Source organism: Urocitellus parryii, chromosome 6, assembly GCF_045843805.1.
Source record: "Urocitellus parryii isolate mUroPar1 chromosome 6, mUroPar1.hap1, whole genome shotgun sequence".
NCBI classification, from domain to species: Eukaryota; Metazoa; Chordata; class Mammalia; order Rodentia; family Sciuridae; genus Urocitellus; species Urocitellus parryii.
The window spans coordinates 89,129,316-89,156,514 of NC_135536.1; the positions used below are offsets into that span (position 1 = coordinate 89,129,316).

Consider the following 27,199-nt stretch of genomic DNA (forward strand, 5'->3'; position numbering starts at 1 on the left):
GATCAACAGGTTTGAAAAATATGTGGACCAGTAATCCTTGGTAACAAACCACTTCAAAATCTCCATGGCCTAGCTGGTAGTTTATTTCTTGCTCATCCTACATATTCAGTATGGGTCAGCATGGAGGCTCTGTTCAACATAGTTACTCAGAAAGCCCATCTTACCCCCGGTTCCCATGCTTAACAGTCAGGAAAAGGACTATGTGTAGTGCTTCTTAAAAGTCATATGTTGGAGGGCTGGGGATATAGCTAAGTTGGTAGAGGGCTTGTATTGCATGCACAAGGCCCTGGGTTCAATCCTCAGCACCAAAAGAAAAAAAAATTGATATGTTGGGGCTGGAATTGTGTAGCTCAGTGCTAGAGCACTAGCCTAGCACGTGTAAGGCACTGGGCTCTCTCCTTAGCACCACATAAAATATAAATATAGGTATTGTGTCCATCTACAATTAAAAATATTTATGTTATCAGGTATGGTAGTACATGCCTGTAATCGCAATAATTTGGGAGGCTGAGGCGGGAGGATTGCGAGTTTGAGGCCAGCTTCAGCAATTTAGTGACACCCCATCTAAAAATAAAAAAATATTAAGGGCTGGGGATGTGACTCAGTGGTTAAGTGCCCCTGTGTTCAATCCCTGGTACCAAAAAAAAAAAAAAAGTGACATGTCAGAGCATTATGTAAATATGCAGTCTTATCAATACTTAATGAGAAACTTAAATCAAGTAAAAACACATATTGAGTTCTTTGTATCCTTTTCCCCAAATTGCTAGGTCAAGAGAGTGCCAATAAACCACTCAGAGATTTGTTGTTTTTTGATACTGGGAATTGAACCCAGAGGTGCTTAACCACTGAACCACACCCCCACCCCTTTTTATTTTTTATTTTGAGACAGGGTCTCATTAAGTTGCTAAGGCTGGCTTCGAATTTGTGATCTTCCTGTCTCAGCCTCCTCTCTTTTTCAATATTTATTATGCAATATTTAAGACATATAATAAAGACATGGAATAATAAGAGTGAACAGTTGTATACTCACCATCAGTTTAAAAAACAGAATATTGTCTCTATTATTAACTGTCTTTATGCTTGTCCTCAGCTGGACATGGCCACTCTGTCTTAGTTACATTGTAAAGAGCATTTCTGTTGACCTGAAATACCCCAGTTTTCCTGGACTTACTCATGTCTGATCTATCATTGTTCCTGAATCCTCTGCCAGGCATTTATTTATTCATCAAATATGTTTCAAGTGCCCATTATGTGCCAGACACTGATCAAAGTGCTTGGGAGTTCTATAGTGAGGGATAGCAACTTAGGTCCTATCTTCAAGGAGCTCCCATTCTGCTGGGGAAGACAGACAGTAAGTACTTGTACAGAGATGGAATCAGGTTCACTACCTGCCTCTGTGTACCATGAAGAAAAATAAAAGCTGGGTAAGTCCAATATGGAAAGATTGCAGTAAAGCTACTCTGGAAAAACCCTCCCAAAAATCTTGGATCAGGGGCTGGGGATGTGGCTCAAGCGGTAGCACCCTCACCTGGCATGCACGGGGCACTGGGTTCAATCCTCAGCACCATATAAAAATAAAATAAAGATGTTGTGTCCACCAAAAACTGAAAAATAAATATTAAAAAATTCTCTCTCTCTCTTAAAAAAAAAAAAAAACACCTTGGAGCAAAGACCTGAGTGAATTAGCTATGTGAATAGCAGAAAAGTACTGGGGGCTAGAGCAGTTTAAGGTGCTTTAAAGTTGCTAGTATGGCTGGGGTGGAGTGCTGGGGAAGCATATAGGAAATGAGGTGAGAGAGAGAGAGCTAGAGGCTGGGTGATTTAGGGCCTTATAAATTTGGGTCAAGTATTTGAACTTACTGGAGATGGGAAGCCATTGAAGGATTTTTGAACAAAGAAATTATTTCATTTTTAATTTAAAAGTATCACTGCAGGGGCTAGGGTTGTGGCTCAGTGGAAAGGCACTTGCCTAGCATGTGTGAGGCATTGGGTTCTATCCTCAGCACCACATAAAAAATATAAATAAAGTCATTGTGTCCATCTAAAGTTTAAAAATATTAATTAAAAAAAAAAAGTATCACTGCAACCTGCCATGTCCAAGAAACGCTGTAGGGGGCAAAGCCTGCAGGAGAGAAGACACTTTGTCCAAGGGAGGGATGATAATGACTGGAACTCAGTGGTATACTGGTGAATGTTTACAGGTTCTTTGAGAAGGGAAGGGAAAGCCTGTGTAAGTACTCCCACAATGGTGATTTCGAGGCTATCAGTGTGCTATCACTGAATATGGGAAAAGCTGTGCACAGTCATATGAGCTGGTGTAAGGCAATGCTTGCATACCACTAATGGTACTTGGATGCATTTAGCTTGTGGCATTTGCAAGAGGTGTCCATTCTCTAGGGTGGGTGGAAGCTTTACTACATTTTGGGAAAGAGAGGGAGGGAAAAGATTATCAGAGGAGGAAGAGAGTCCATTTATAAAGTCCATTGTGTTAGTCTTGCAAAATAAACCTAGATGTTGGAGGCTTCACAGGAGCTCTGGACTCTCAGATCCTTTGAAAGTGGAGCTCAGCCCAAACCTCCCTGCAAACAGGAAGCTGGTTTGAGTTAAGAACATAAAATAAAAACCAGCTGATGCCCCTGAATGTTTTCCCCTACTCCTCCCTCTCTACAGAGCCAAAGGAAACTGCTTTTTCCCCCCTTGAATAGCTGCTTTAGAGAGCCAGAAAAAGCCAAAAACCATAACTCCTTTGAAAATAAGCCAAGTTTTGAGCCCAGGCAAACTCCTGCCTGTGAGGTTTTCCTAGTCTAGAGTTATGTTCCACTGTGCAGAGTCTTAGAGGAAAATGACTGAAGAACACAAAGGTGTCAGTGACCCAAGTCTGGCAGAGAGAAATGGTCTGTATGTAGCAGGTTTCCCAAACTAGATCTTCCAGCCCATTGTAGGTCATGATATCAATAAAGTAGGTCATAACTAGAATTATTATTATCATTATTAATAGTAGTAGTAGTTGTTGTTGTTGTCATTGTAAAAGGGGATTGAACCCAGGGGCAATTTACAACTGAGCCACATACCCAGCCCTTTTTACTTTTTGAGACAGAGTCTTGCTGAGTTTCTGAGGCTGACTTTGAACTTATGATCCTCTTGCCTCAGCCGCCTGAGTCACTAGAATTTACAGGCATGGGCTATCACATCAAGCCCCAGTTCTTTTCTTTTTTTTTTAAGAATTTTTTAATATTTATTTTTTAGTTTTCGGCGGACACAACATCTTTGTTTGTATGTGGTGCTGAGGATCTAACCCGGGCCGCACGCATGCCAGGCAAGCGCGCTACTGCTTGAGTCACATCCCCCAGCCCCTTTATTTTTTATTTTGAGACTGGGTCTCAACTAAGTTCCTTATGGCCTCTCTAAATTGCCGAGTCTGGCCCTGAATTTGTGATCTTCCTGCCTCAGTCCCTTGAGTACTGGGATTACAGGTGTATGCCACCATACCTGTCCAGGTAATGAAATGGAATATACTAGAGTATATCACATGCAATAAAAATTTTGCGAAACCTTTTAGCTTTATGCTGAAAAAGTATATCCAGATATACATATATGTATACACTGGGATATAAAGTATGTTTCTTACTATGGGTCATGGTCAAAAAATTTGATAATCACTGGTCTTTTAGGATCTGAGTAACCCACATCTCCTCCTGCTTTAGATTGCTGTTGAAAAGTACAAACTAGTTTCACAATTCTCTGAGGAACTGGATCATCTACCCACAAAACACCTACCCAAATTCCTATCAGAGGGAAGAGCATCTGAGAGCCACCTGACTTGTTCTGATTCTTTGGGACCAACATTCAAACATAAGGAGGGAAGGAGTTGATGCTAATTTGAACCGAAAGGATTTGCCTTAAATCAGATTAGCTTGAATAGAATAGGAGTTATTAGCCTTTTAGCTCACTGCACTTAATTTTGTGACTTCTGCCATCTATGTGGGTCATGCCTCAGTATCCTCTCTCTCCACTGTACAGGCAGTAGTTATAGCAGGAATGTTCCTGAGCACCCCTTCCTCTGGGGGTAATTAAAGGTGTAGTGCTAAGATGAGTATCCTCCAGATTTCCCCAGGATGAATATGTACTCTCTAGCCAGTGTCAGTTAACTAGATGTCAGGGGGGGGAGGATCATTAAGCTGAGAAAACGATAGAAAGAGGCATAAATTAGGGAAAACTGCCCAATGTTGTGGTTCATACCTTTAATCTCAGCTGTTTGGGCAACTGAGGCAGGAGGACTGCAAGTTTGAGGCCAGCTGGGGCAATTTAGTAAGACCATGTATCAAAATACAAAGTAAAAAGGCCAGAAAATGCAGGTCAGTGGTAGATTGCCCCTGGAGTCAATCCCTAGTAAAAGAAAGAAAGAAAGGGAAAACTATTAAGAATGTCTAGGATAAGGTAAAGTTAGTCACTCTCTCATCAGATTTACTGAGTCAACTAGGCCAAGGGTAACTGACAAATTTGGTACTGGCCAGATGGCTGTGGTTTGGTGCCTTATAACTAAACCACTTCTATCACTATATAGATACAAGTTGGAGTTCTTGATCCATATCCCCCTGAAGTACAGAAGACTCTTGGGAACCTTTCTGAGGAAAAGGTTTCAGCTATATCATCCTGGGAAGTTTATGTTTGGTCTTTGACCAACACAGGGCATTTTTTTCCAGCCTAATTCAAACCAAAATGATCCTTGGAGATAACAAAGAGTACTTTCAGTTCTACTATTGGAATAGTAAGAGGAAACTATCCTGGTTGATTCTGGGATTACCCTCTCTAGAAACTGGCCTGGACTGGGTGTCTCTACCATGTCACAAGTATGAATACCCTTTTAGGTGTTTCTGGTTCAATTGCTCTCCTGGGATTTCCAAGACTCCTCAGGTTCAGAGTTTTCATATCAGACTATAGTGTAGCCTGTTTACATGGCTATTCTGCATTCAGAAGCTCAGAAGCTTTCTGAATGAAGGGAGAGCAAGGACATCCCTAAAGAGGACTGGTGCAAGAAGTGCCTTCTGACAGTACTGGAGGAGACTGGACCTGGAGTAACCAGCAAACTATCCTGTAACAGAGTGTGAGGTGGAGCAGTAAGCAAAAGCTTACAGGGTAGTCTGAACCTCATATGGCATCATCTGGCAGAGAGACCAGTGATGGGTTAATTTAAGTTTAGTCCATATGGGTTTTAGGGGCTGCAGACAGTGTGAGGTGATAATACTTATAATGAGAGTGATGAATGACATGTGTGACCATGTCCTTTTAGAATCTCTGAGCACTTTGCATGTTTCCCTATCTTCTCTGTGGGAGATGTGGCTTAAATAATAATAGAGTATCCTCTATACTTTGCAAAACACAACATTAAGCCATGTTTCTGCTTCCTAGGCTCAAAGTCTATATGAACTGGTAGACATTTGGGAGGTAGAGACCTCTGATGGGGAGGGGAAGAACATGATAGAATGCAGAGGTCAAGGATAGTTGATGGACCTGATGGTGCATACCTGTAACCCCAGCAACTTGGGAGGCTTAGGCAGGATGATTGCAAATTTGAGGCCAGCCTCAGCAATTTAGTGAGACCCTGTCTAAAAAACAAAAACAAAAACAAAAAAAACCTGGGGATGTAGCTCAGTGATGAAGTATCATTGGGTTCACTCCTTAGTACCCCCCCCCGCCAAAAAAAAGTTAAGAGATATTATGAGTCACCTAATCAATACCTAATATCCTTTTGGTTCTTGGTAGATCACAGTGGCCTATCCTTCATGCCTGACAAGGCATGAAGATCAGTACATTCCCTGAACTTTATATTACACATGGTTCCCTGAGTCTCATAGACCCAAAAGCCCAATCTAGGGACCCAAGGCCCTAACTTGTAAATAGTGCCTTCCTGAATTGCTTATTGTTCTTTAGCCATGGATTGTGCTTTAACCTGTTGATTTTCTTTCCCACAGTACCTGTACATTGAATCTGGTTAAACACAGGGGATTCACACTGAAATTTTCCAATATGATCAAAAGTCCTTTGACTTAAACAGAGCTTGGAGAAATCATAGCTCCATTTTCTTGAAGATAAGGGCGTCAGGAAAGCACTTCATCACCTCTGTCCTGAACCTACTCTGTCTATAACATGTCACTTTCTGTCTTGTTCTAACAGGTAACCTTGGAGAAGGTGTTGGGAATAACAGTGTCTGGAGGCAGAGGACTTGCCTGTGATCCCCGATCAGGCTTAGTTGCCTACCCAGCTGGGTAAGTGCCTTGGAAGAAGGGATCTTGTTGTTGCATGTGAGTTTATAGAAATGCTAGACCAGGTGGGGTGGGCTGGCGTTTTCTGGTATCTTCTGGGAGATATATCCAGGTTAATGTTTTTGTGCCATTTCTGTAACTAGGTAAAGGTCTTTGTTGGGTATTGTCCTTATTGCTATCCTATCCTGCTTTTTGACCATCTGTCCCCACCTACCCACCTACACATACAAATTTATACTTTATATTACACATGGTTCCCAGCACCATCTTCAATAACTACCTTCTAGCCATTGTTAAAAACACCTTTATTGAGGGCTGGGGCTATAGCTCAGTTGGTAGAATGCCTGCCTCCCACGCACAAGGTCCTGAAGGTCCTGAGTTCAATCCCTAGCACCACCAAAAATAAACTCAAACAAAACAAAACACCTTTATTGAGGTTTAATACCATACATTTAAAATGTCCAATTGAGAACTGGATATAGCTCAAGAGAGTACTTGCCTAGCTTGTGCAAGGCCCTGGTTTTGATCCCCCAGCACTGCAATAAATAAACAAATATCTACTATCATAGTATTTAGTATTTTCACAAAGTTGTGCAGCCATCACCATAGTTGATTTAAGAAAAAATTTTATTGCCCTAAAAAGAAACTCCAGCTGGTTACAGTGGTATATGCCTGCATTCCCAGCAACTGAGGAGGGTGAGGTGAGAAGATAACAAGTTTGAGGTCAGCCTCAGCAACGTAATAAGATCCTGTGTCAAAATAAAAAAGGGCTGGGGGTGTAACAGTGGTAGAGGACCTCTGGCTTCAATCCCCAGCACTGGAATCAAAAAACAAACCAAAAAACCCCTCCATATAGGTGGGTATGATGGCATATGCTTATAGTCCCAGCCATTGGGGTGGCTAAAGCAAGATCATTTGAGACCAGGAGGTCAAGACCAGCTTGGACAACATAGTGAGACTGTCTCAAAAACAAATTTATAAGGAAAAAAAAGAAAGAAACTCCATAGCCATTTCCAGTCACTCTCCAATCCCCCTCCCCAAATCCTCAGCCCTAGGCAAGTGCTAGTCTACTTTTTTGTCTCCACAGATTTGCTTATTTGGGACATTTCATATAAATGGAATCATATATTTGGCTTTTTGTGACTATCTTCTTTCACTTAGCCTAATATTTTAAAGATTCGTTCATGTCACATGTATCAGTACTCCATTCCTTTTTGTGGCTGAATAATGTTCCATCATATTGCTATATCACATTTTAACTGTTCTTTGGTTGATGGATATTTGACTCATTTCCACTTATTAGAAATAATCCTGATATTACTGTTTATCTGCTTTAAGTAGTGTTCGTGCCATGAAAGAGAAGTAGGGGCCTGGGGATAATGTTATTGCTGTTGTTTTAATCTTCTGCTCCTACAAATCTCCTCCAAATGAGAAACCTGAATCATAGTTTCTTAGACTTTTATAGAAGTGTTTTTTCTGGGGGGGTCCCACCTTCTTCTAATCCTTTCTGTCCCTTGCTGATGGGCTCAGGAACATGAAAATAAGAAAGGCCACTGTTTTACTTTTCTTACCCCACCCTCAACTTTGGAATGCCTAGTTCCCCAATATAATTTCCCTAGCAACTTATATAGTTTTTATACCGGATACATGATTTACTTAGTTTCATAATCTCATCAAAAAAGCTATCTTTATAAAATACTTATTATGGTCCAGGTACTCTTTAAGCACTTTATACTGTTTAATACTCAGAGCAGTCCTGTGGGGTTGTTACTATTACCCCAATTATTTATTTATTGGTCGGGGGCAGTGCTGGGGATTGAACCCAGATGCTCCTTACCTTGAGCTACATTCCCTGTCCTTTTATTTTTCAAAATTTTTTTTATCTTGAAACAGGGCCTAAGGATTTCACTAAATTGCTGAGGCTGGGATCCTTCTAAGGTTGTGATTCTCCTGCCTTAACCTTCTGGGTTGCTGGGATAGCAGGCATGTGCTACTCCATCCCATCTGTCTTCATATCTCTCTCTCTCTCTCTCTCTCTCTCTCTCTCTCTCTCTCTCATTTATAATTTTTTTTTTTTTTTTTTTGTACCAGGGATTGAACTTAAGGGCATTCGACCACTGAGCTACATCCCCAGCCCTATTTTGTATTTTATTTAGAGACAGGGTCCCATTGAGTTGCTTAGTACCTCGCCATTGCTAAGGCTGGCTTTGAACTTGTGATCCTCCTGTCTCGGCCTCCAGAGTCACTGGGATTACAGGCATGTGCCACCATGCCCAGCCTAGTCACCTCCATATTTTAGAGGATGAAACATATTCAATGAAGTAAATCAATTTGCTCAAGGTTACATAATTAATGTCTGAATTGGGGTTACAATCCAAGAAGTCTGATCTCAGAGCTCTAACTCTTAAAATGGCATAGGATTGGGAAGACCAGACTTGCAGATTATTTTTCAAAGCTGCTTTTCCTCTAAGCTGTCTGTCATTTGAATGAAAAGAGCCTAATTTATGGGCAGCTCATTCTGTGCCAGAGTCTTTTACCCCTAGGTTCTGAGGTCAGTGTCTCTCCTGAGGGGCCCTCTGGTGTTTGGTGTCTGTAGTGGGGAGATTATGGGAGCTGCACTGGCTCTACCTGGCAGAGGTAGGGTTGGTCTTCTCCCCCTCCAGAGGCAAGTTGATGAAGGACCTCTGTTGCTGGATAACCCTGTACAGCCTGCCTCAGGGGAATTCCACTCATTCCTGCCTTTGCCTGGGAAAGCCAGGCTCCTTCTTGTTGGGTGTGGGGCTGGATCTAGATGAAGAATGGGCAGGAAAGGCCTAGGGTGTTGCTCTGGTGTTTGCTGAATTGGGGAGTGTGGAACCCTGTGCCCTCCCTCTTCCCTAAGAGACCCTAGGCCTGGCCCCTTTAAGGTTATGTGCTTCTGTTTATGGGCAAGTCCCAGACTAGCACTTGTGGCTGGGAGTCATTATCTTTACAGGTAGTGTGTGCAGGCTTCCCTGACACTGCAACCTCTAGTAGGTCTTCCAACTGTGCTTCACTTGGGCCTGTGTTGGGCTCTGCCCCTGATCGGTTTGTCTTCTGACCTTTGAATTTTTGTCAGTTCAAAGAAACTTTGATTTTTCTCTTTGAAAATGTCCTCTTTCTGGGGGTTTTAATTCTACTCTTTGCTGAACTCCCTAATGTGCTTCTGGGATCTCCAGGGACCACTATAATTTGTGTGAGCCCAAACTGGTTCTTTCTTTCCCCTGTCTTCCTTCTCTTGCAATGTGGTAATCCTAACACCACTCCCAACCCCCACTCTTGCTCCTGCTGTGCTTGTTGCTCCAGAAGCCCTCTCAGGTATCCTAGAAACTAGAGGAGAAACAAAACTTAGAAAATTCTCCCAGAGGCCTAGAGGCAAATATCAAACCAAAACAAAGTTTTCTGACAGGAAATGAAACAGCGCAAGGAAAGAAGGGTGGACAGCATATATCAGACAGCAGTATGGTTTGGAACTCCAAGCTGAGTGTGGAGTCTTTGTTAGAGACCCCTCAGTTATAGTGGCTCCTGCTTCTCTTCTCCAAAGCTCTCCCTTTGCTGTCATTTTCTCTACTGCCCACCCTCATCTGTCATGCTTTAAGCCCTCCTACCCTAGGATGCCAGCTTAATCCCCATATAGCTTCTTTGAGGGACTTAATTTAGTTGAACACCCTTTTTTTCTACTTCACTTCACAGCCCCTGTTGTCACTTGGGAGCAAGTTAGTTCTGAGTATGGGTTTCTCTTGGCCTCATTGCCTGAGTAACCTGGGTAAGTGCTCTGGGAAGAGCTGCTCCTTGACCACTGGAGTAAAAAGTGTCCTAGCAAGGTGACTAGGCTCATCCAGCAGCTAAGAGGGTTCATGACTGCTTTAGGTTGGGAGGTGGGGGAAAGAGGGAAACTGACTTCACCTGAGAAGGCCCTTCAGTCTACTCAGCCCATGTTGGAATTTATTTTGGGATCCCCGCTTCAAAGCATTGGACAAGGTACAAGGAAGGACAGAAACTCCTCTTATGCTGTATTCTAGTAACATCTGAGCTGAAGAAACAAAGAGCTCCCTTCTTACTCTCTGAGGCAAGCCTTGTGTGGGTGTTTGCCAGGAAGTGTGTGGGACAATGGAGAGACCAGGTGGGCCTGAGAGGAGGATACTTGGACTTGGTGTCCTGATGAAATCATATGCAGGGGTACATACAAGAAGGGGCGGAGCAGGGGGAGCTTGGTACCTTTCCTTTCAACTTCCCTATATATCTTACACTGGAAACCAGTACCCCTTAGTTCTTCCCACAACAGTTTATTGATTGATGCATTCATTTGTTTAGCAGGTATTTGTTGAGAACCTGCTCTGGGCCAGATACTGGGGATGTAGCAGTAAGTAAGACAGACAGGGTCACTGCTTCTATGGGGTTTAGCTTCAAGAAGGGTGAGCAGACAATAAGCATTTAAGCAAGTAAGTGAACAAGGTAGTGTCAGACAATAGTTAAAATAAGGGGAAAACAAAATAAGGGGAGGAAAGAGATTAAGTGAAAAACTGGGAGCAGGGAAGGGCTACTTTAAGATTGGGTGGTCAGGGATCAATCATTTGAAATAGTACCTAAATAATAAGGAGGCAGCAACATGTATGATTTGACTCCAAAAAGTTTCAGATGAAGGAAATGTCAAAGATGGTGAAGGAAGGAGGACTCAATTCACTTGAATTAATGAGAAGAAAGGTGCGTGAATGCTTCCTTTTTGACCTGGCTTCTAAGTCTTGCAATTCACTTTTTGTCAAGGAAAGGATTATGTTTAGAGTCCTCTGGGCAAAGAAAAGCATGCTGATAGCCCTAAATCATTGGGCACATAATTCACAGGGTAATATAACATCCAGTCTTTTCCCATGTCTTGGAGGAGGGGGCTCAAGAAACAGTGTTCCAGAAACCAGAGATGCCAGTAGACCTCATAACCTGGTTCACTTATCTTAACCTCAATTTTCTCATCTATAAAACAGAAGTAATATCTACCTCATAGAATTGTTGTGAGAATTGAAGATAGTATCCAAAATAACCAACATGGTGCTCTTGAAGGGTCCCCTAATACAAGGAAAGGGCTATCCAGGGGGTCAGCAGAGAAGTGAAGGTAGATGTCCAAGATCATAGAATACGTTAGCAGAGAGGTGTTCTTGCTCTTTCTTCTGCCATATTGCCCTTGGGCATCAGTGGGTCATCCAAAATGCCTACCATGTGGGAGAACCATAGACCTGTGCTAGGACCTGTCCTGGTTCACAGGTCTACTACCCAGGAGATTTCTCAGCAGTCAAGAGTTTTGAGATCTTGCAGCTAGTAACTTAAAGTTGTATTCACTCATCCATAAATACTTACTGAGTGCCTATCTTCTAGGCCCTAAGGACTTACCAGTAAATAAAAAAGACAAAAAAAAAAAAATGTCCTCTTCACTAGCTGGCAATCTAGTGTGTGAAGTTAAATTATGTAGAATATTATAAGTAAATGTACACTTGGAAAAAAGTATAAGCAGTGATGTTAAAGAGCAATAGAGAATGTGGAGAGTAGGTTTTTAGTCATAATTAGGGGTAGAGGATGACATTTGAGCCAGGCTTGAAGGACCTTTGGTATACCTCGTTGAGTCACTCTTGATTTTATCTGATCTGAAAGAAGAAATTTGAAGGCACAGAATCTCTGATTGAACCTTCTGTGCCTGCTCCCTGCATGTGCTGCTTCAGTCATAACTCATTTCAGGGTTCGTTTAGCGCTGCCTTCTGGAAGTTGGAGAATAGTAGAAGGTGGATCCTATTGAATATGCTGGGTTCTTCTTGATGGAAGCAGGCCTGGACCTGTACAGGGAATTGGGTAATCTTGAGGGGTTGGCCCTTCCTGGCACTAGTATTCCACACATGACTCCCAGGAGCTGAAGCCCAGAGGAACTGAGGCCTTACCCTCTTCCTGTGAGATCAGGCAATCTCTCTGCACCCTCAGGTTCTGAGTTACAGGAGTTAGACTGTTGGGCCAGCCCAGCCAGCCCAGCCAGCCCTGTCCTTGTCATGTTGAGGATTTCAGTTAGAACTGCTGCAAGGCTCATGCTGCCGGGCAAGGATGTGGAAATAGAGGGCCAAAGACTGATGACAATTGTACTTCCCCCTGCTTTTCCTAGCTGACTGAGGAGCTTGCTGAAAGTTCACCAAGAAGAACAAGGAGGCTCCTTCCTGAACAGGACCTCCTGTTTTCTTGGGAGCTCAAACAGTTAGGCACATAGGGAGCAGTTCGCATCTACATTATTGTCTCCACAGTGGAGCTGTTTCCATGGGTTGGTCTCTTCCTTTTTCCCTGTGTTGAATGTTTTTCAAATCTGAATAACTAGGAGTAAAAAAGTTGAGATTAAGAGCCTCCCTCTGTGTGTCTCTCCCTTTCTTAACTCTTCCATGCCATACCTGAGAATTTCCCAGGCTAACTAGTGGAGCGTGTGAATATTAGAGAAGGGAGAGTTTGTTCATCTGCCTCTAGACACACACACACACACACACACACACACACACACACACTGCTGCTTTTTCTCTTCCTCCCACCATGGAGTCAAACTTAGGAGAAGGAGGAAACAGGATGTTTTGTCCCAAGAAGTTTCAGAACAATGACCTGGAAAAGTTTGGAGCAATGACCTGGAAAGTGTTTTAAGCAGTCTGATGCACTGCCCTTTAAAAGCTGTAATGCTGCTTTGGGACAGTGGGCTTAAGGGAAAACTCACAGGCTTATTGTAGAGCCCTCAACACTTAACTTTTTCTGGATGTGGTATGTGGTTGGTTGGATTGTATATCAAGTCAATTCAAGTATATCAACTCTTGAGTAGAAGCCCTCTGCTATGGTTGATCTGTAACTAATCAGAAAGCTAGGTAACTGGGCTTGGGATGTAGCTCAGTGGTAAAGTGCTTACCTAACACATGTGAGGCCCGGAGTTCAATTCCCAGGTTACTAGGTAATTCATAAACCAATCAGACTATGGATGCCTTTGCTAAAGAGATGAACCTATACAGGGCCTCCTTAACCAGTCAGCACGGATTTTAAGAAGGTTCAGAAAATATCATTTGGCCACTAAAATTGCTGGGCTGAATTCATGATGACGGCAGACCTGGGGTGTATTTTTTTTTCATACACTGGAAAAAAGCCTTAAAATCTGAATATCTAAATCTGTAGACTTTCAACTATAACTGCTATATATTTTTTTTCATACACTTATTCAGGAGTGATTGAGCACTGTTTCCAATCTGGACCTGATCCTGTTTTTGTCATTTTGTAAAGCTCTCCTGACCACAACATTCTAGAAGGGAGAAATGAAAAAAAGAAAGGAGAAAAGGCATAAAGGGAACAGGAAAGAGTAGATGGGGAGAGGAGGGGGAAAAATGGTGAGGAAGGAACGGGTAGATTGAGTTAGAGGAGATTATGGGCTCAGGAATTCCAAAGCTATTGGTCAGCTAAGCATTCACTAGCAACTTGTATCTCTTCCACTTCTAGTTTTCAGAAGCAATGGGGATTAGATATGGGGATTGCAGTGGGCTTCCCTCTAACAAAAGTTTAGGACTTGGGGAAGTAGCTATTTGCTCATTCTTCTCCTCCTCTTCCCTGGTGTAGCTTGCTCTGGTCAGAAGTTCCACTGCTAATGAACAGGTGAGGAAGGTGGGGAACAGGCCAGAGCCTGCTCAGAGCCAAGGAGCCTAACAAGAACATTGCCTGGCTACTGGCTTCTGGCTTCTTCCTTTTGATGCCTGCTACCCAGCTTCCCTCCCTGGAGCTGCCTCTGGGCAATCTGGACCTGATCCTGTTCAGCAGTCTTATTACCTGGCTGGAGTGCTCAATCATTCCTGAATAGGTGTATGAAAAAAATATAGCAGTTATAGTTGATTTAGATATTCAGATTTTAAGACTTTTTTTCTTTTTTAATATTTATTTATTTATTTTAGTTCTCGGCAGACACAACATCTTTGTTTGTATGTGGTGCTGAGGATCGAACCTGGGCCGCCCGCATGCCAAGCGAGCGCGCTACCGCTTGAGCCATATCCCCAACCCAAGACTTTTTTTTCAGTGTATGAAAAAAATACACCCCAGGTCTGTCATCATCATGAATTCAGCCCAGCAATTTTTAGTGGCCAAATGATATTTTCTGAACCTTCTGTGCAAGGCAGGCAAAGTCCCTTCTTATCCTTTTGTAGCAGTCAGGAGGCCCTATTTAGAGATTATTTGAGATGGGCTTGGGAGCTCTGTGGCTCTGTAAGGTTTTCTTCAAGCTATCTCTGTCTCTCATTCCTGTCTTACCAGGCCTCCCTGTAGTTTTGATCCCCTTTGAGGCCTCCCATGCTCTTCCTTATCCAATATGTAGAAGTTTTGAAGGCCAGTTCCTGCCAGGTGTACACACGTCCACACACAAGAGGCCTTACTTCTCCTTTGGGCACAAATGATTGACACACAAATGGCTGTGTCAGGCTCTAAGCCTGAGAACAGGCTGTACACCTGAGGCCTGCTTTACCTAAATCACATTGAGTCTTCCCTCCTTTACTCCTTCCTCAGGTATTTGCAAGGGCTTTGGGAAGGCCTGTGTTCCTGCTGCTCTTTGTAGCTATGGCCAGAGATTGTGGGTTGGTACTTGGGAACTTGGTGGGTATAGATGTCCAGGGAGCCTTTTTATCCTGCGGGGCTACAGAGACAGTCTCTCTTGGATGGAGAAAGGAAGCAAGAACAGGTTTCCAGGAGAAAGCATTGGAACCTTTCTGAGCTTGAATGTTTCCTCTGCTGGGTAACTAGAAGTCTTAGATGGCCTTCGAGCTTCTGGGGAAGCTATGATTTGGTGCTGAGTCTCATGTCTCACTCATCTCCTCAGGTGTGTGGTTGTGCTTTTCAATCCCCGGAAACACAAACAGCATCACATCCTCAACAGTTCCAGGTAGGTGGGCCTGGCTTCAGGGAAAACTTCTTCCTCCTGGCAGCATGAGAGGACACCGAGACTCTGACTGGGACATGGTTGGGGCCAGGGCCAGATAAGGCAGTGCTATGCCATCTGAGTCTCCTGGGTGTGCCTTTGGGAGAGGTCCTGGCAGTGGGTAGGGGGGCAGATTGCCACTGCCCCTCTGAATCTGCCCCATCTCTTGCAGGAAAACTATCACTGCTCTTGCCTTCTCCCCTGATGGCAAATACTTGGTCACTGGAGAGGTGAGTGAAGGAGAGAAGCAGCAATTCTATTAAGAGTGTGTGTTGTCTGCCCTCAGCAAAACCATAATCCTATGTTCAGTTAGGCTACTGCCAATTTGTCTTCCTGAACTGATGCCAAATCCTATTTTTTCTATACCTTAAACAAGTAGTTCTAAGCATTGGTATGCATCAGAATCACCTAGAAGGCTTGTTAAAGTACATGTTGCTGGGCCTGCCCTCAGAGTTGTCTGATTCTACAGGTCTGGGAATCCCCAAATGACTTTTCTAACAAGTTCCCAGAGAATAATGATGTGGGTGGTTAGGGAAGCATACAGAAAACCACTGACCTAAAATATTCCTTATCCCTGGAGGCCCCCTGCTGGGCACGTGCAGAATACTTCTGCCCTCTCAGTCTCTTACAGGAAGGGTAGAAACAGACATGAGTGGTGATAGAAAGCTATCTGTCCATCAGAATCATTCAAGGAGCTTTGGCCAAATACGGAGGTCTGGGCCTCTACCCAGATACACTGAATAAAATCTGGAACCACTGTATCTCTAATAATCACTGACATCATCGGATATTTATCATGTCTCCTCTATATCTTTGTTCTGAATAGCACCCTGCTCTTGACTTTTGGCCAGGGGACCATTAGAGATGGTGTCCAGTAGTAAGGAGGTGAGGGCTCCCATTCTGAAAGACCTTTAAGGGAGGCTATGTACCTATCTATGGTCCTCACTTATAGTTCTTACCTCCCTGCAGAGTGGGCACATGCCTGCCGTGCGGGTTTGGGATGTGGCTGAGCATAGCCAAGTGGCAGAGCTGCAAGAGCATAAGTATGGAGTGGCTTGTGTGGCCTTCTCCCCTAGTGCCAAGTACATTGTCTCCGTGGGCTACCAGCATGATATGATTGTCAACGTTTGGGCCTGGAAGGTGAGTGGTAGGTGGGATGGCCTGGAAACTTTGTGGGAGTTGAATTGTCAATTGGGGAGTCAGGAAGCTGTTACCCTGAGCTGTTGCCCTGAGCTACTTCAATCGACTTTGCTGATCTCAGTCTCATCCTAGAAAATGATCTGAAGAAGAAAATAGCAACTGTGTTTCAACCATGTTGCTAGAAAGGGCTTGCTTTATGTCTTTCTGACCTCTAAAGGAAATGTATCATTTCAGTTCCTCTAGAAAGGAATTCTCTCCTATCCCTCTTTTTTTCCAGTAGATCTTAGAAACATTTTTTCCCCCCAAGTAGAATTTTTTTCTAACTGTCTTCTATTTGAGTCTCTTTCTTCTTAGCCCAGAGAGACAAACCCTTGATTCTTCTTTTGACTTTCCCACCAGAAAAACATTGTGGTGGCCTCCAATAAGGTGTCCAGTCGGGTGACAGCTGTGTCCTTCTCTGAAGATTGCAGCTACTTTGTCACTGCAGGCAACCGACACATCAAATTCTGGTACCTTGATGACAGCAAGACTTCAAAGGTGAGGTGCTGAGATAGTCTCCCACCCTGGGAGAAGACTATTCCACTTGGGCCTCTTCTGCCTGCTCAGCCACCACTCAGAAATTTTGAATGAGCCAGGTGTTATCTGGGCTAAAACAGTAGTCTCAAAAAGCAAGGGACCTTGCCACTTCCCCTCTCCTAGGACCTCTTTTCTAGGGGGAAGGATCTGGGGTAGATGGATGGCTAGTGGTGGCATGTCTCTACAGGTAAATGCCACTGTACCCCTGCTGGGCCGCTCAGGGTTGCTGGGGGAGCTACGGAACAACCTGTTTACTGATGTGGCCTGTGGCCGAGGAAAGAAAGCCGACAGCACTTTCTGCATCACATCCTCAGGCCTGCTGTGTGAGTTCAGTGATCGCAGGCTTTTGGACAAGTGGGTGGAGCTGAGAGTAAGTACCTCTGTACCAGAGAAGGGCATGGCTCAAGTTGGGAGAACTGATGTTGGGGGCTCCAGATCCTAGGTTGTGGGCCTTCATGCATGCAGGAGGGGATTCCAGGAGAAGGAAGCCTGGGTTGCGAGAGTTGGCCCAGTGCCAGCTCCTGGTGATCTGTGTAACTGCCTCCTCTTGCTCTCTCTCTTTCTTTCTCTCTCCCTTGCTTTCCTCTTCTGCTCAGAACACAGACAGCTTCACAGTAAGTGCTGCCTAGACTTCCTCTATTCCTCAGACTGTTTCTCTCTGCTAGGCTTTTCCTACTTTATCTTTTTTTTTTTTTTTTTTTTTTTTTGGTACTAGGGATTGAACCCAGGGGTACTCAACCACTGAGTTACAGCCCCAGCCCTTTTTATTTTTTATTTTGAGATAGGGTCTCACTGAGTTGCTGAGGGTATTGCTAAATTGCTGAGACTGGCTTTGAACTTTGAACTGCCTCAGCCTTCCAAGCTGCTGGGATTATAGGCATGGGCCCCACACCTGGCACTTTATCCTCTTTGCCAAAACTTCTGGTGCCTTAGATCTCCCTGATCTCCATCCCTCAACTGCATAGGACCCTGGGCCCTCTGGCCACCTGTTGCTGGAGGGAGAGTATCACGGGATGATAGTTGAGGGGCTCAAGACATAGCAGCTGGGCTGCTATTCCCTCATCTCCACCTTGACTTTTCTCTCCTCTCAGCAGGGGACTGTTATTGAGGGGTTTGGGAGGAGAAGAAAAGACTGAATGGGCAGGTGGCTCTTACTGACCTGAGTTACTTTGCCCACAGACCACGGTTGCCCACTGCATCTCTGTGAGCCAAGACTACATCTTCTGTGGCTGTGCTGATGGTACTGTGCGTCTTTTCAACCCCTCTAACCTACACTTCCTCAGCACTTTGCCCAGACCCCATGCCTTGGGGACAGACATTGCCAGTATCACTGAGGCCAGGTGAGCTATGTGGGCCCTTGCCTCCATTCATTGCCTTACCATGTACCCAGACTTCCTTGTCAAAAGTGCTTCAGAGAAATAAATAAAGAGTGTATTGATGCCCAGAGATTACCAGGATCACCTCTGTAGACAAATTCATTTGGTTTTATTGATACTTTTCGAACCAAAGAGACCTTGCACTATGGAGGACCAGGGAGTATCTCAGTAGGTGGGTGTTTAGAGTAGCTTATTATAGGATTTGGGGTTGCATTAGATTATTTTAGGAATAGTTTAAGGGATTGAAGTTTTTTTCTGGTTGGATGCTATTAGGGAACAATTCCTAGGGGAAATTTCACAACTGGTCCTCTTGATGCTTTTTATCTAAGAACTAGAAGGAAGAGTATGGGGTTAAGCTGTTATATGGTAAAGAAGTGGCCATCAATTGTGTTAGACAGGAAAAGGTGATGTTTGGTCATTTTTGAGGCTTGGATGATGATCTTGTTTTCCTCTGTGTGCAGAAATGATTGCAGAATAGTTTCATTTTGTTTTGCCCTATTATGGCTACAGAATCACCTTGTCTGGCTTTGATATTCTGTGAACTTAATTCTGTTCATCAGGAGAGCATTGTGGCCCAGTAGCTAGTACTGGTCAACTCTCAGCTGATGGGTATAAGAGGCTGCTTCTTTGTTCTCAAGCAACTACCTCTAAACTTACATGTCTATAGGGGATGCCCATGCCCTGCCCTTTCTTGTGAGTCAGCTTCTCTTCATTCCCTTTGGTCTCACCAGTTTATTTTGTCCTCTCCCCAACAGTCGCCTCTTTTCTGGAGGGGCAAATGCTAGGTATCCAGACACCATTGCCTTGACCTTCGATCCAACTAATCAGTGGCTGTCTTGTGTATACAATGACCACAGCATCTATGTTTGGGATGTGAGGGACCCTAAGAAAGTGGGCAAGGTGTACTCGGCTCTGTATCATTCCTCCTGCGTCTGGAGTGTGGAGGTATGTGGGTTGACCTGGTTTGCTGGGATGCCATTTTGAGGACAGAAAGTGGGGAACCCTAAGTATAACCATAAGTTCCTGCTGCCTCCCTATTTCTCCAGTGATGTCCCTGTTGTGGATCCTGGGATTGAGCTTGAATTTTACTGCTATGCATCCTAGGCTTCTTCCAATTTGCCCCATCTGTCCTTGGTTTTGCCTCATCCTGGGATCAGTGATTTTGAACAAGTTATTAAACTTGACCAAGCCTCAGTTTCCTCAGCTATAGAATGATATTCCTGAATCATCTAATGTTGTAAGAATAAAAGGAAAAGATATAAGTGGGAGACATAGGGGAGTGGTGTGTAGTTAGTACTTGGTTAATGAGTTTTCCCTTAGTCATTATATAAAGTATGGGGCTGGGGTTGTGGCTCAGTGGTAGAGTGCTGGCCTGGCACATGTGAGGCACTGGGTTTGATCTTCAGCACCATATAAAAATAAACAAATAAATAAAGGTATTGTTTTCCTCTATAACTAAAAAAATATTTTAAAAAAATATATAGAGTATATGTTATGGCTTTACATACTATATGTGGAGTACCCAGCTAAGTCATAGCCAGCATTCTGTTTTTAATTTCATTCCCTTTCATTTCCTTGGGCAGAGAATGGACCCTTTCCCTTTGTCTCTCTTCCCTTTGTCCCTCTAGGTGTATCCTGAGGTGAAGGACAGTAACCAGGCCTGCCTGCCCCCCAGTTCCTTTATTACCTGTTCCTCAGACAACACCATCCGCCTGTGGAACACAGAGAGCTCAGGAGTACATGGCTCCACCCTGCACAGAAACATTCTCAGTAATGTGAGCCTGAGACCCCAGGGCCCCCACTCCATACTTAGTTCTCCCATACCTACAGCCTTCACACATCATTCTCAACAACTGAGCCCTCAGACCTTGATTTTCCAGCTCTTGTTTAGTTGGGCTATATGAATCAAGGTTTATATTGCCCAGCATTCCTTTCTTTTCTCAGCTATACTATCAAGTTTGCCTTATCCACATCTTCTAACCTGTTCTATTAGGATCTCATTAAGATAATCTATGTGGATGGGAACACTCAGGCCCTGCTGGACACTGAGATGCCTGGAGGAGACAAAGCTGATGGGTCCCTGATGGATCCCCGTGTGGGCATTCGCTCTGTGTGTATTAGCCCCAATGGACAGCATCTAGCTTCTGGAGACCGTATGGGCACACTTAGGTAATGCCAGGTCCAGAGTGGGTACTGACCTGTGGTGTAGGCTTGGGGTAGTTAGGGCCCCAAGAACAGAGCTTTAGGAGGATTTGTCTCAAAAAGGTTGAGGAACAATTATTTATTACTTGAAAGGAAATAATAACTTTACCATGAGAGAGACCATCTTAACCAAGTGTTAATAGTTAATATCCACACATCAACATGATGAAGCCCATAATACGATGTTCTAAGTATATAACATTGTTTCTGTGGTCTTTTTACCCAAAATGCATAAACTCAGTTCACTCATGAGAAAACCCTAGACGGACTCAAATTGAGAAACATACAACAGAGTAATTGATCAATCCTTTTCAAAAGTATCAAGGACATGAAAGGTAAGGAAGGATTGAAAAACTATTACAGACTACAGGAAGTTAAGAAGTAACAACTAGATGACATTTGGACTCTGGGTAGGAGCCTGGATCAAGTAAAAAGGACTTGTGAAAAAAATGGTGAAATTTGAATAAGGTCTTTGTTTTTGTTTTCTTTGTCACTATTTAGGGATACTTAAATGGTTTCAATAATCAAGCATTGATAAGATCTTTCATATTTAATATGTTACTTCTGTACAAATGGAAACAGTATTGTACCACTGTAAATTTCCCTAGTTCTGATAATTGTACTATCATGTTATACAAGATGTTAACATTAGCAAAAGCTGAGGAAGGAAAATAAGAAACCTCTGTACTCTTTTTGGAACTTTTTTCTAAGCTTAAAAGTTTGAAAAGAAGAATTTGGAGGAGAAGATATAGTAGACAAAGGGGATGAGTCCTTCCTCCTGTGGCCTGGCAGTGACCTCTTTCTTCCTCTGCTCCTCTTTGTAGGGTGCATGAACTGCAGTCTCTGAGTGAGATGCTGAAGGTGGAGGCACATGACTCAGAGATCCTGTGCCTGGAGTACTCTAAGCCAGATACAGGTAAGCAGGATGCCCATTCTGTAGCCCAAAATGGCATAGAGTCCTCCAATCCCTCTAGTGCCACTTTATATGTATCCTAGCTCTTATATGTGAGGCTGATCATCTTTTAGATTATTTGGTGTTTGTAGAGTTAGAAGAGAACAGCTCTGTCCCTGCTCCATGATTGATGTAGCTTAGAGATGTGAGGTTCAATTTCTTTGGGGCTCTTTGTCAGGCCTAGTTAAGAACATGCTCAGGGAACATGTGGGTTGATTGAGTTCTTCCAACCCTAGGTCTGAAGCTGCTAGCGTCGGCAAGCCGTGACCGGCTGATCCATGTACTAGATGCTGGGCGGGAGTATAGCCTACAGCAGACACTGGATGAGCACTCGTCTTCCATCACTGCTGTCAAATTTGCAGGTGGGACAGGACAATTGAGATACATTCTGCCACCTACACCACCTTCTATTTCTGTGAAAAAGGTCTGCCAATGGTGTGGAAGTTGGACAGCAGCTGGGAGGCCTGGGGTTGGATGGGAAGACAAATGGAATATAGTCTTTCAGTCTGGAGGACCCTGAGCAAACCAGGTTGGGTTGAGGATGGGGAAAAAGGAAAACCTGGGTTTAGAGGGAAGCATTCTTATTTAATTGGTTGACCCACCATGTAGAATAGTTTGAATGGGTGAAAACACAGAGGAAAGTTGCTCTCATGCAGTGGGAATGGTGGGAGTAGCTAGGCCCCCTTCCTCCATAGCCAGCGATGGGCAAGTGCGCATGATCAGCTGTGGAGCAGACAAGAGCATCTACTTCCGCACTGCACAGAAGGTGAGGGTACTGGGAAGTAAAGGGGGGTAAAAGCAGGGCTCAGTGGGTCTGGTGAGGCATTTGGGTATGGGACTGACCACATGCTCCACCTCTGCAGTCTGGAGATGGAGTACACTTTACACGGACACACCATGTGGTACGCAAGACAACCCTCTATGACATGGATGTGGAGCCTAGCTGGAAGTACACGGCCATTGGCTGCCAGGACAGAAATATTCGGTGGGCATCCCCCTCTCAGATTGTCAGACCACATTCTTTTGAGTTCTAAGGGATCAACTCTATACAGCTCATTTCCCATATGTATCTTTTTGTTCAGGACTTTGTATCCCCTTGAACTTACACAATAAGTACTGTGCCTCACCCAAGAATGGTGGCCCGTATGGTGTTGGGGGTTAGCTCCCAGGAGTGACTGCTGGCATTTCTACCACCCAAGTGTGCTTGATTGTAACTCTTCCTTATAAGAGCAAGTGTTTTTTTTTTTTTTTTTTTTTTATAGGATCTTCAACATCAGCAGTGGGAAGCAGAAAAAGCTGTTTAAAGGATCACAGGGTGAGGATGGCACTCTAATTAAGGTAAGAGCCTAGTGGGATGGCACTGGGCCAAGGTACAAGGGGACAGAAAAGTATGAGGTGAAGAAGCAGTGGCTCTTTTGTACTCTTCTTCATCTATGTGACTCCACTCCTCAGGTGCAGACAGACCCTTCAGGGATCTACATTGCCACCAGTTGTTCCGACAAGAACCTCTCAATTTTTGACTTCTCCTCAGGCGAGTGTGTGGCCACCATGTTTGGCCATTCAGGTGAGTGTAGCCCCACTACTCTGCTCCTGGAACTCTACTCTTTCTTCACTTAGTTTCTTGTGACCCAACAGAGCTATCTGACCTTCCCCTCCAACCAGCCACCATCTCCACAGTTAGGTCAGACAGGAGTGGTTGGAAATTCAGGGTGGCTTATAGACTATATTCTTTGTTCTTCACAGAGATTGTCACTGGCATGAAATTTAGTAATGATTGCAAACATCTCATCAGTGTTTCAGGGGACAGGTAAGTAGAAGCCAGCTTCCCCTAGAAACAGATTCTTTGTCTGTGCCACAAGCACACACTGTCCTTCCCCTCTGTTCATCTCATGTATCTCTGGAAAGTAGGGCTGAACAGGGAAATTTCTTGACTGGGCCTAGCCTGGAAGTGGAGGGTGGCTGTGGTCTTCTTGCCAGTCCACAGGAAAGGAGGACTAATGGTGTTGCCACCTCCAGAGTCCTGCCCTGCCTCTCCCTAACCCAACTCTGTGGCTATATCCCAGCTGCATATTTGTATGGCGTCTGAGCTCTGAGATGACCATCAGCATGAGGCAACGTCTGGCCGAGCTGCGCCAGCGTCAGCGAGGGGGCAAACAGCAAGGACCCACCTCTCCCCAAAGGGCTTCCGGACCCAACCGGTGAGAACAGAATATGGGCAAATGATGGGTGGGTGTCCAGATGGCTTGCTGTGATCTCACTGCTCCTCTTGCCATTCAGCAACTTTATCTCCCAAGGTCTTGCTTCTCAAACACAGAGTATTATCATCCTGACTTTTTCCTCAGTGTATCTGCTATCCCCATGACCTCCCTTATCTTGGATTCAGGCCCCAGACCCCAGTGATGCTCTCTTCTGGACCAGCTCTCTCATCAGACAGTGACAAGGAGGGAGAAGATGAGGGTACTGAAGAAGAAGAACTGCCAGCTCTTCCCATCCTTGCCAAGAGTACCAAGAAAGAGCCTGGTCTGTAGCAGTCTGGTGTGGGGCCAGACAGCCAACAGGTGGTGTAATGGCTAGATAGATCCTTTCTGTAACCCTAGGGTGAGATTAGCATGAACTGAGGAAACTGGGGCATCACTGTGGCAATGCAGGGGATAGGCTGATGTGGGGTCCCAATTCCAGGCGTGGGTAGTCACTGAGAAACTCCTTCTCACTTCCCATTTCTTTCTAGCCTCGGTCCCCAGCCCAGCCCTGTCCCGAAGCCTGTCCCATTGGGAGATGAGCCGAGTAAGTCTCCTTCATTCAAATGTGCTTCCAGGGTTACAGGAGGTGAAATGGTGGTGGGGAGGGAGCAGAGCCCTTTGTGTGTTGTGAGGTATTTGGACAGAGGGTCTGCCCGTATGCTCCAAGGAAGGCATTACCAGAAGGAGTTCAAGCAGCTGGTCCCAGTTAAGAATGAAGAAAGTCCTAGTCTTTCCATCCTGTACCAGAAAATGTTGTTTTGTACTAGGGGAGCTGCTCCAACCCTTTCAGCTGCCTGGGGCCTGGGAGAAATGCCATCTGAAAGCAATTTGAGATGGGGAATAGAAAAGGGCATCTGAGCCACATGGTTAGAATTAAAGTCCAGGAAAACCAAGTGTACAAAGAGCAGAAATGAGAAAGTGTAGGTCTAAAGAGTACAATACTCCCAATTAGGAGGTAAGCATAGTATTTGCAGAATAGTTGGAGGGAAAAGGCTATAAAAGGACCAATTACTGAGTGACTACTTGAGAGTAGCCAGAGGGGGTTAAAGGCTTTCACAGCAAACCCCAAAGCAGCCCAGCCCTCGTTATGTCCCATGGAGATATTTCAAGCCAATCACCCTGTATCAGTAGCTGCAGTTTCACAGAGTGATGGTAGAATTGTACCTAGTGTATTATTTTGACCACATCATGCATCTCAAGCTGGAATTTTGGTCCTTCATTTTGTGAAGGAACCTTGGGGCCCTGTTGGGTCTGACCTCAGGGTAAAGGACCTTTAGAGACATGGTGAAGACAGAGACTAGACATTCCTATGTGAAGGTATGAAAAGCAGTTAAGGGCATGAACTCTGGAGCCAGCCCGACCTGAAGGCCACCTACTGTTTGTGAGACTTGGACTGGTCACTTAAGCCCTGTGTGCTTCCATCCCCTCATCTGTAAGAATGGGGATGATACCTACTTCATAAGATTGTTATGAGGATGAAATGACTAGTTCTTGGCATATAGTAAGGGACATATGAGTGCTTATTGATAGCATTGTGTGGTTCTTGTTGTTATTCCTCCTTTACTTTTTATCTCTACCAGGCACAGGAGACAGTGGAATTCCTAGACCCAGCTCCTGTAGCCAACTCAGGACCCAGAAGAAGGGGGCGTTGGGCTCAGCCAGGCGTAGAACTGAGTGTTTGCTCTATGTTGGACCTGCGGCAGCTGGAGACCCTTACCCCAAGCCCTCAGGGCCACTGCCAGGACTCTCTGGCCATGACTCCATCTGGTCCTGGAAAGCATGGTCAGAAGGCCCCTGTAACCTCACATGCTAGCCAGGTGAGCCAGCTTTTCCCCAGATCTCTAGCGGTCTCCAGGGAGCCTTAATCAGTTTCATGCCAATATCTCATGCCAATAGCTGCAGCCTGAGTATTGGTCCATCTATGCTTGCTCTGCTTCTGTGGCACATAGGTCACCTGAACTGCAAGTTCAGGTTAAGGCTGGCTAGTTGTATGGTATGGTGATGGAGGTGGGCAGAGAAGGGGTGGGGGTGAAGAGAGAAAGATGACCTTTGCCCTGGGCCAGCCAGGTTCCTTGGAGGACTTAGTATTAAGTGGGGCTGGAGATTGGCAGCACAGAGTGTGCTAATATAGGTCTTCCAGAAGCTCACAATACCAGTCAGAGCCTAGTCTAGCTGTCTGGTGTCTGTCCTCAGAGCTGAAGTACTCAGTTTTCTCAGAATTGGTGCACACCAAATCCTTACCCGCCTTCACCTCTTTACTAGGACCCTCTTCTCTCCTTATTAACTCCCATAATGTTCTTTTGTATGTTCCCAGAATGAAAAATCCCCTCAGCTTCAGGTTTCCCAACCCTGTTCCTGTCCCCACCTTATCCGATTGTTGTCACAAGAAGAAGGGGTCTTTGCCCAAGATCTGGAGGCCGCACCCAGTGAAGATGATATTGTCTATCCAGAACCCAGTGACAGCCCCACCATGGATACCAGGCAAGGGTTCTGCCCTGGCCACAGCCCCATTTTCCCTTCCCTCTGAGCATTTTTCAGCTGGGTGAGGGCTGGGCCCCAGGTTGCTAAGGGCTTGTCTGACACCTCACCACCACCACCTCCTCCCTAGTCCTGCTCCCAGGCAGGAATCCAGTGGGGCTGCTGCTCTCTTATGCTCACTGCCTCTTCTTTTCTAGCAGTGAGTTCCAGGTGCAGGCTCCAACCCGAGGAACCCTAGGAAGAGTGTACCCAGGTAGCAGGGGCTCAGAAAAGCACAGCCCTGACAGTGCCTGCTCTGTGGATTACAGCAGCAGCCGCCTTTCCAGCCCTGAGCACCCCAATGAAGGTGAGGCTACATCCCTGAGGGAGGGACCAGTTGACTGAAGCAGGGGATGCTTCAGATGGGTGCAGTGTGATGCCTCTCCACTCCCCCACATCCAGACTCCGAGAGCACGGAGCCCCTAAGTATGGATGGCATCTCCTCAGACCTTGAAGAACCAGCTGAGGGTGACGAAGAAGAGGAGGAAGAGGAGGGAGGCACTGGCCCTTATGAGCTGCAAGAAGGCAGCCCCCATACCCCGGACCAGGAGCAGTTTCTAAAACAGCACTTTGAGACTCTGGCCAATGGGGCTGCTCCAGGTGTGGCCAGAGGGTCAATATTTGGTCACTACAGTTTGTCCTCTTCCTCTCCTTGCCCAGCTGAGAGGGAGGGTCAGGAAGGCAATGCTTTGGGGTTTGCCTCTAGGGGAAGCAGAATCTGGGGCAAAGTCTTGGCTTTTTGTCTCAATTCATGATTTCCATGACTGGCAGGGGGCCCAGTGCGAGTACCAGAGAGGACAGAATCTCAAAGCATCTCTTCACGATTCCTGTTGCAAGCACAGACTCCTCCACTCAGGTACAGAGACCCCTCCCCACAGAAGCTTGGCTCTGCTAACTTCCCAGTGCTCCTACCTCTGGGGAGCACACAGCCCTCCTGTCCCCCTTTCTAAGGGTGTTCTGTGCTCCAA

The 27,199-nt window shown here is 45.0% G+C and overlaps 1 protein-coding gene across 5 annotated transcripts in view; it reads left to right on the plus strand.

Annotated features, from left to right (window-relative positions):
* Mapkbp1 (mitogen-activated protein kinase binding protein 1) overlaps positions 1 to 27,199 on the plus strand; it is a 54,337-nt gene that overhangs the window by 22,646 nt on the left and 4,492 nt on the right. For 3 of the 5 annotated variants that reach the window (XM_026392503.2, XM_077799847.1, XM_026392510.2), the window contains 25 exons: positions 6,175 to 6,266; positions 15,130 to 15,192; positions 15,401 to 15,458; positions 16,198 to 16,368; positions 16,768 to 16,905; positions 17,132 to 17,314; positions 18,124 to 18,284; positions 19,076 to 19,265; positions 19,949 to 20,095; positions 20,314 to 20,489; positions 21,347 to 21,438; positions 21,711 to 21,836; positions 22,170 to 22,240; positions 22,338 to 22,459; positions 22,737 to 22,812; positions 22,927 to 23,038; positions 23,218 to 23,281; positions 23,538 to 23,672; positions 23,858 to 23,994; positions 24,203 to 24,258; positions 25,295 to 25,531; positions 26,029 to 26,195; positions 26,390 to 26,538; positions 26,634 to 26,831; positions 27,003 to 27,087. In XM_026392503.2, the coding sequence (XP_026248288.2) occupies positions 6,175 to 6,266; positions 15,130 to 15,192; positions 15,401 to 15,458; positions 16,198 to 16,368; positions 16,768 to 16,905; positions 17,132 to 17,314; positions 18,124 to 18,284; positions 19,076 to 19,265; positions 19,949 to 20,095; positions 20,314 to 20,489; positions 21,347 to 21,438; positions 21,711 to 21,836; positions 22,170 to 22,240; positions 22,338 to 22,459; positions 22,737 to 22,812; positions 22,927 to 23,038; positions 23,218 to 23,281; positions 23,538 to 23,672; positions 23,858 to 23,994; positions 24,203 to 24,258; positions 25,295 to 25,531; positions 26,029 to 26,195; positions 26,390 to 26,538; positions 26,634 to 26,831; positions 27,003 to 27,087 (3,206 nt within the window). The remainder of the gene's footprint in view (positions 1 to 6,174; positions 6,267 to 15,129; positions 15,193 to 15,400; positions 15,459 to 16,197; positions 16,369 to 16,767; positions 16,906 to 17,131; positions 17,315 to 18,123; positions 18,285 to 19,075; positions 19,266 to 19,948; positions 20,096 to 20,313; positions 20,490 to 21,346; positions 21,439 to 21,710; positions 21,837 to 22,169; positions 22,241 to 22,337; positions 22,460 to 22,736; positions 22,813 to 22,926; positions 23,039 to 23,217; positions 23,282 to 23,537; positions 23,673 to 23,857; positions 23,995 to 24,202; positions 24,259 to 25,294; positions 25,532 to 26,028; positions 26,196 to 26,389; positions 26,539 to 26,633; positions 26,832 to 27,002; positions 27,088 to 27,199) is intronic. The other 2 variants (XM_026392532.2, XM_026392521.2) reach the window with 2 other exon arrangements.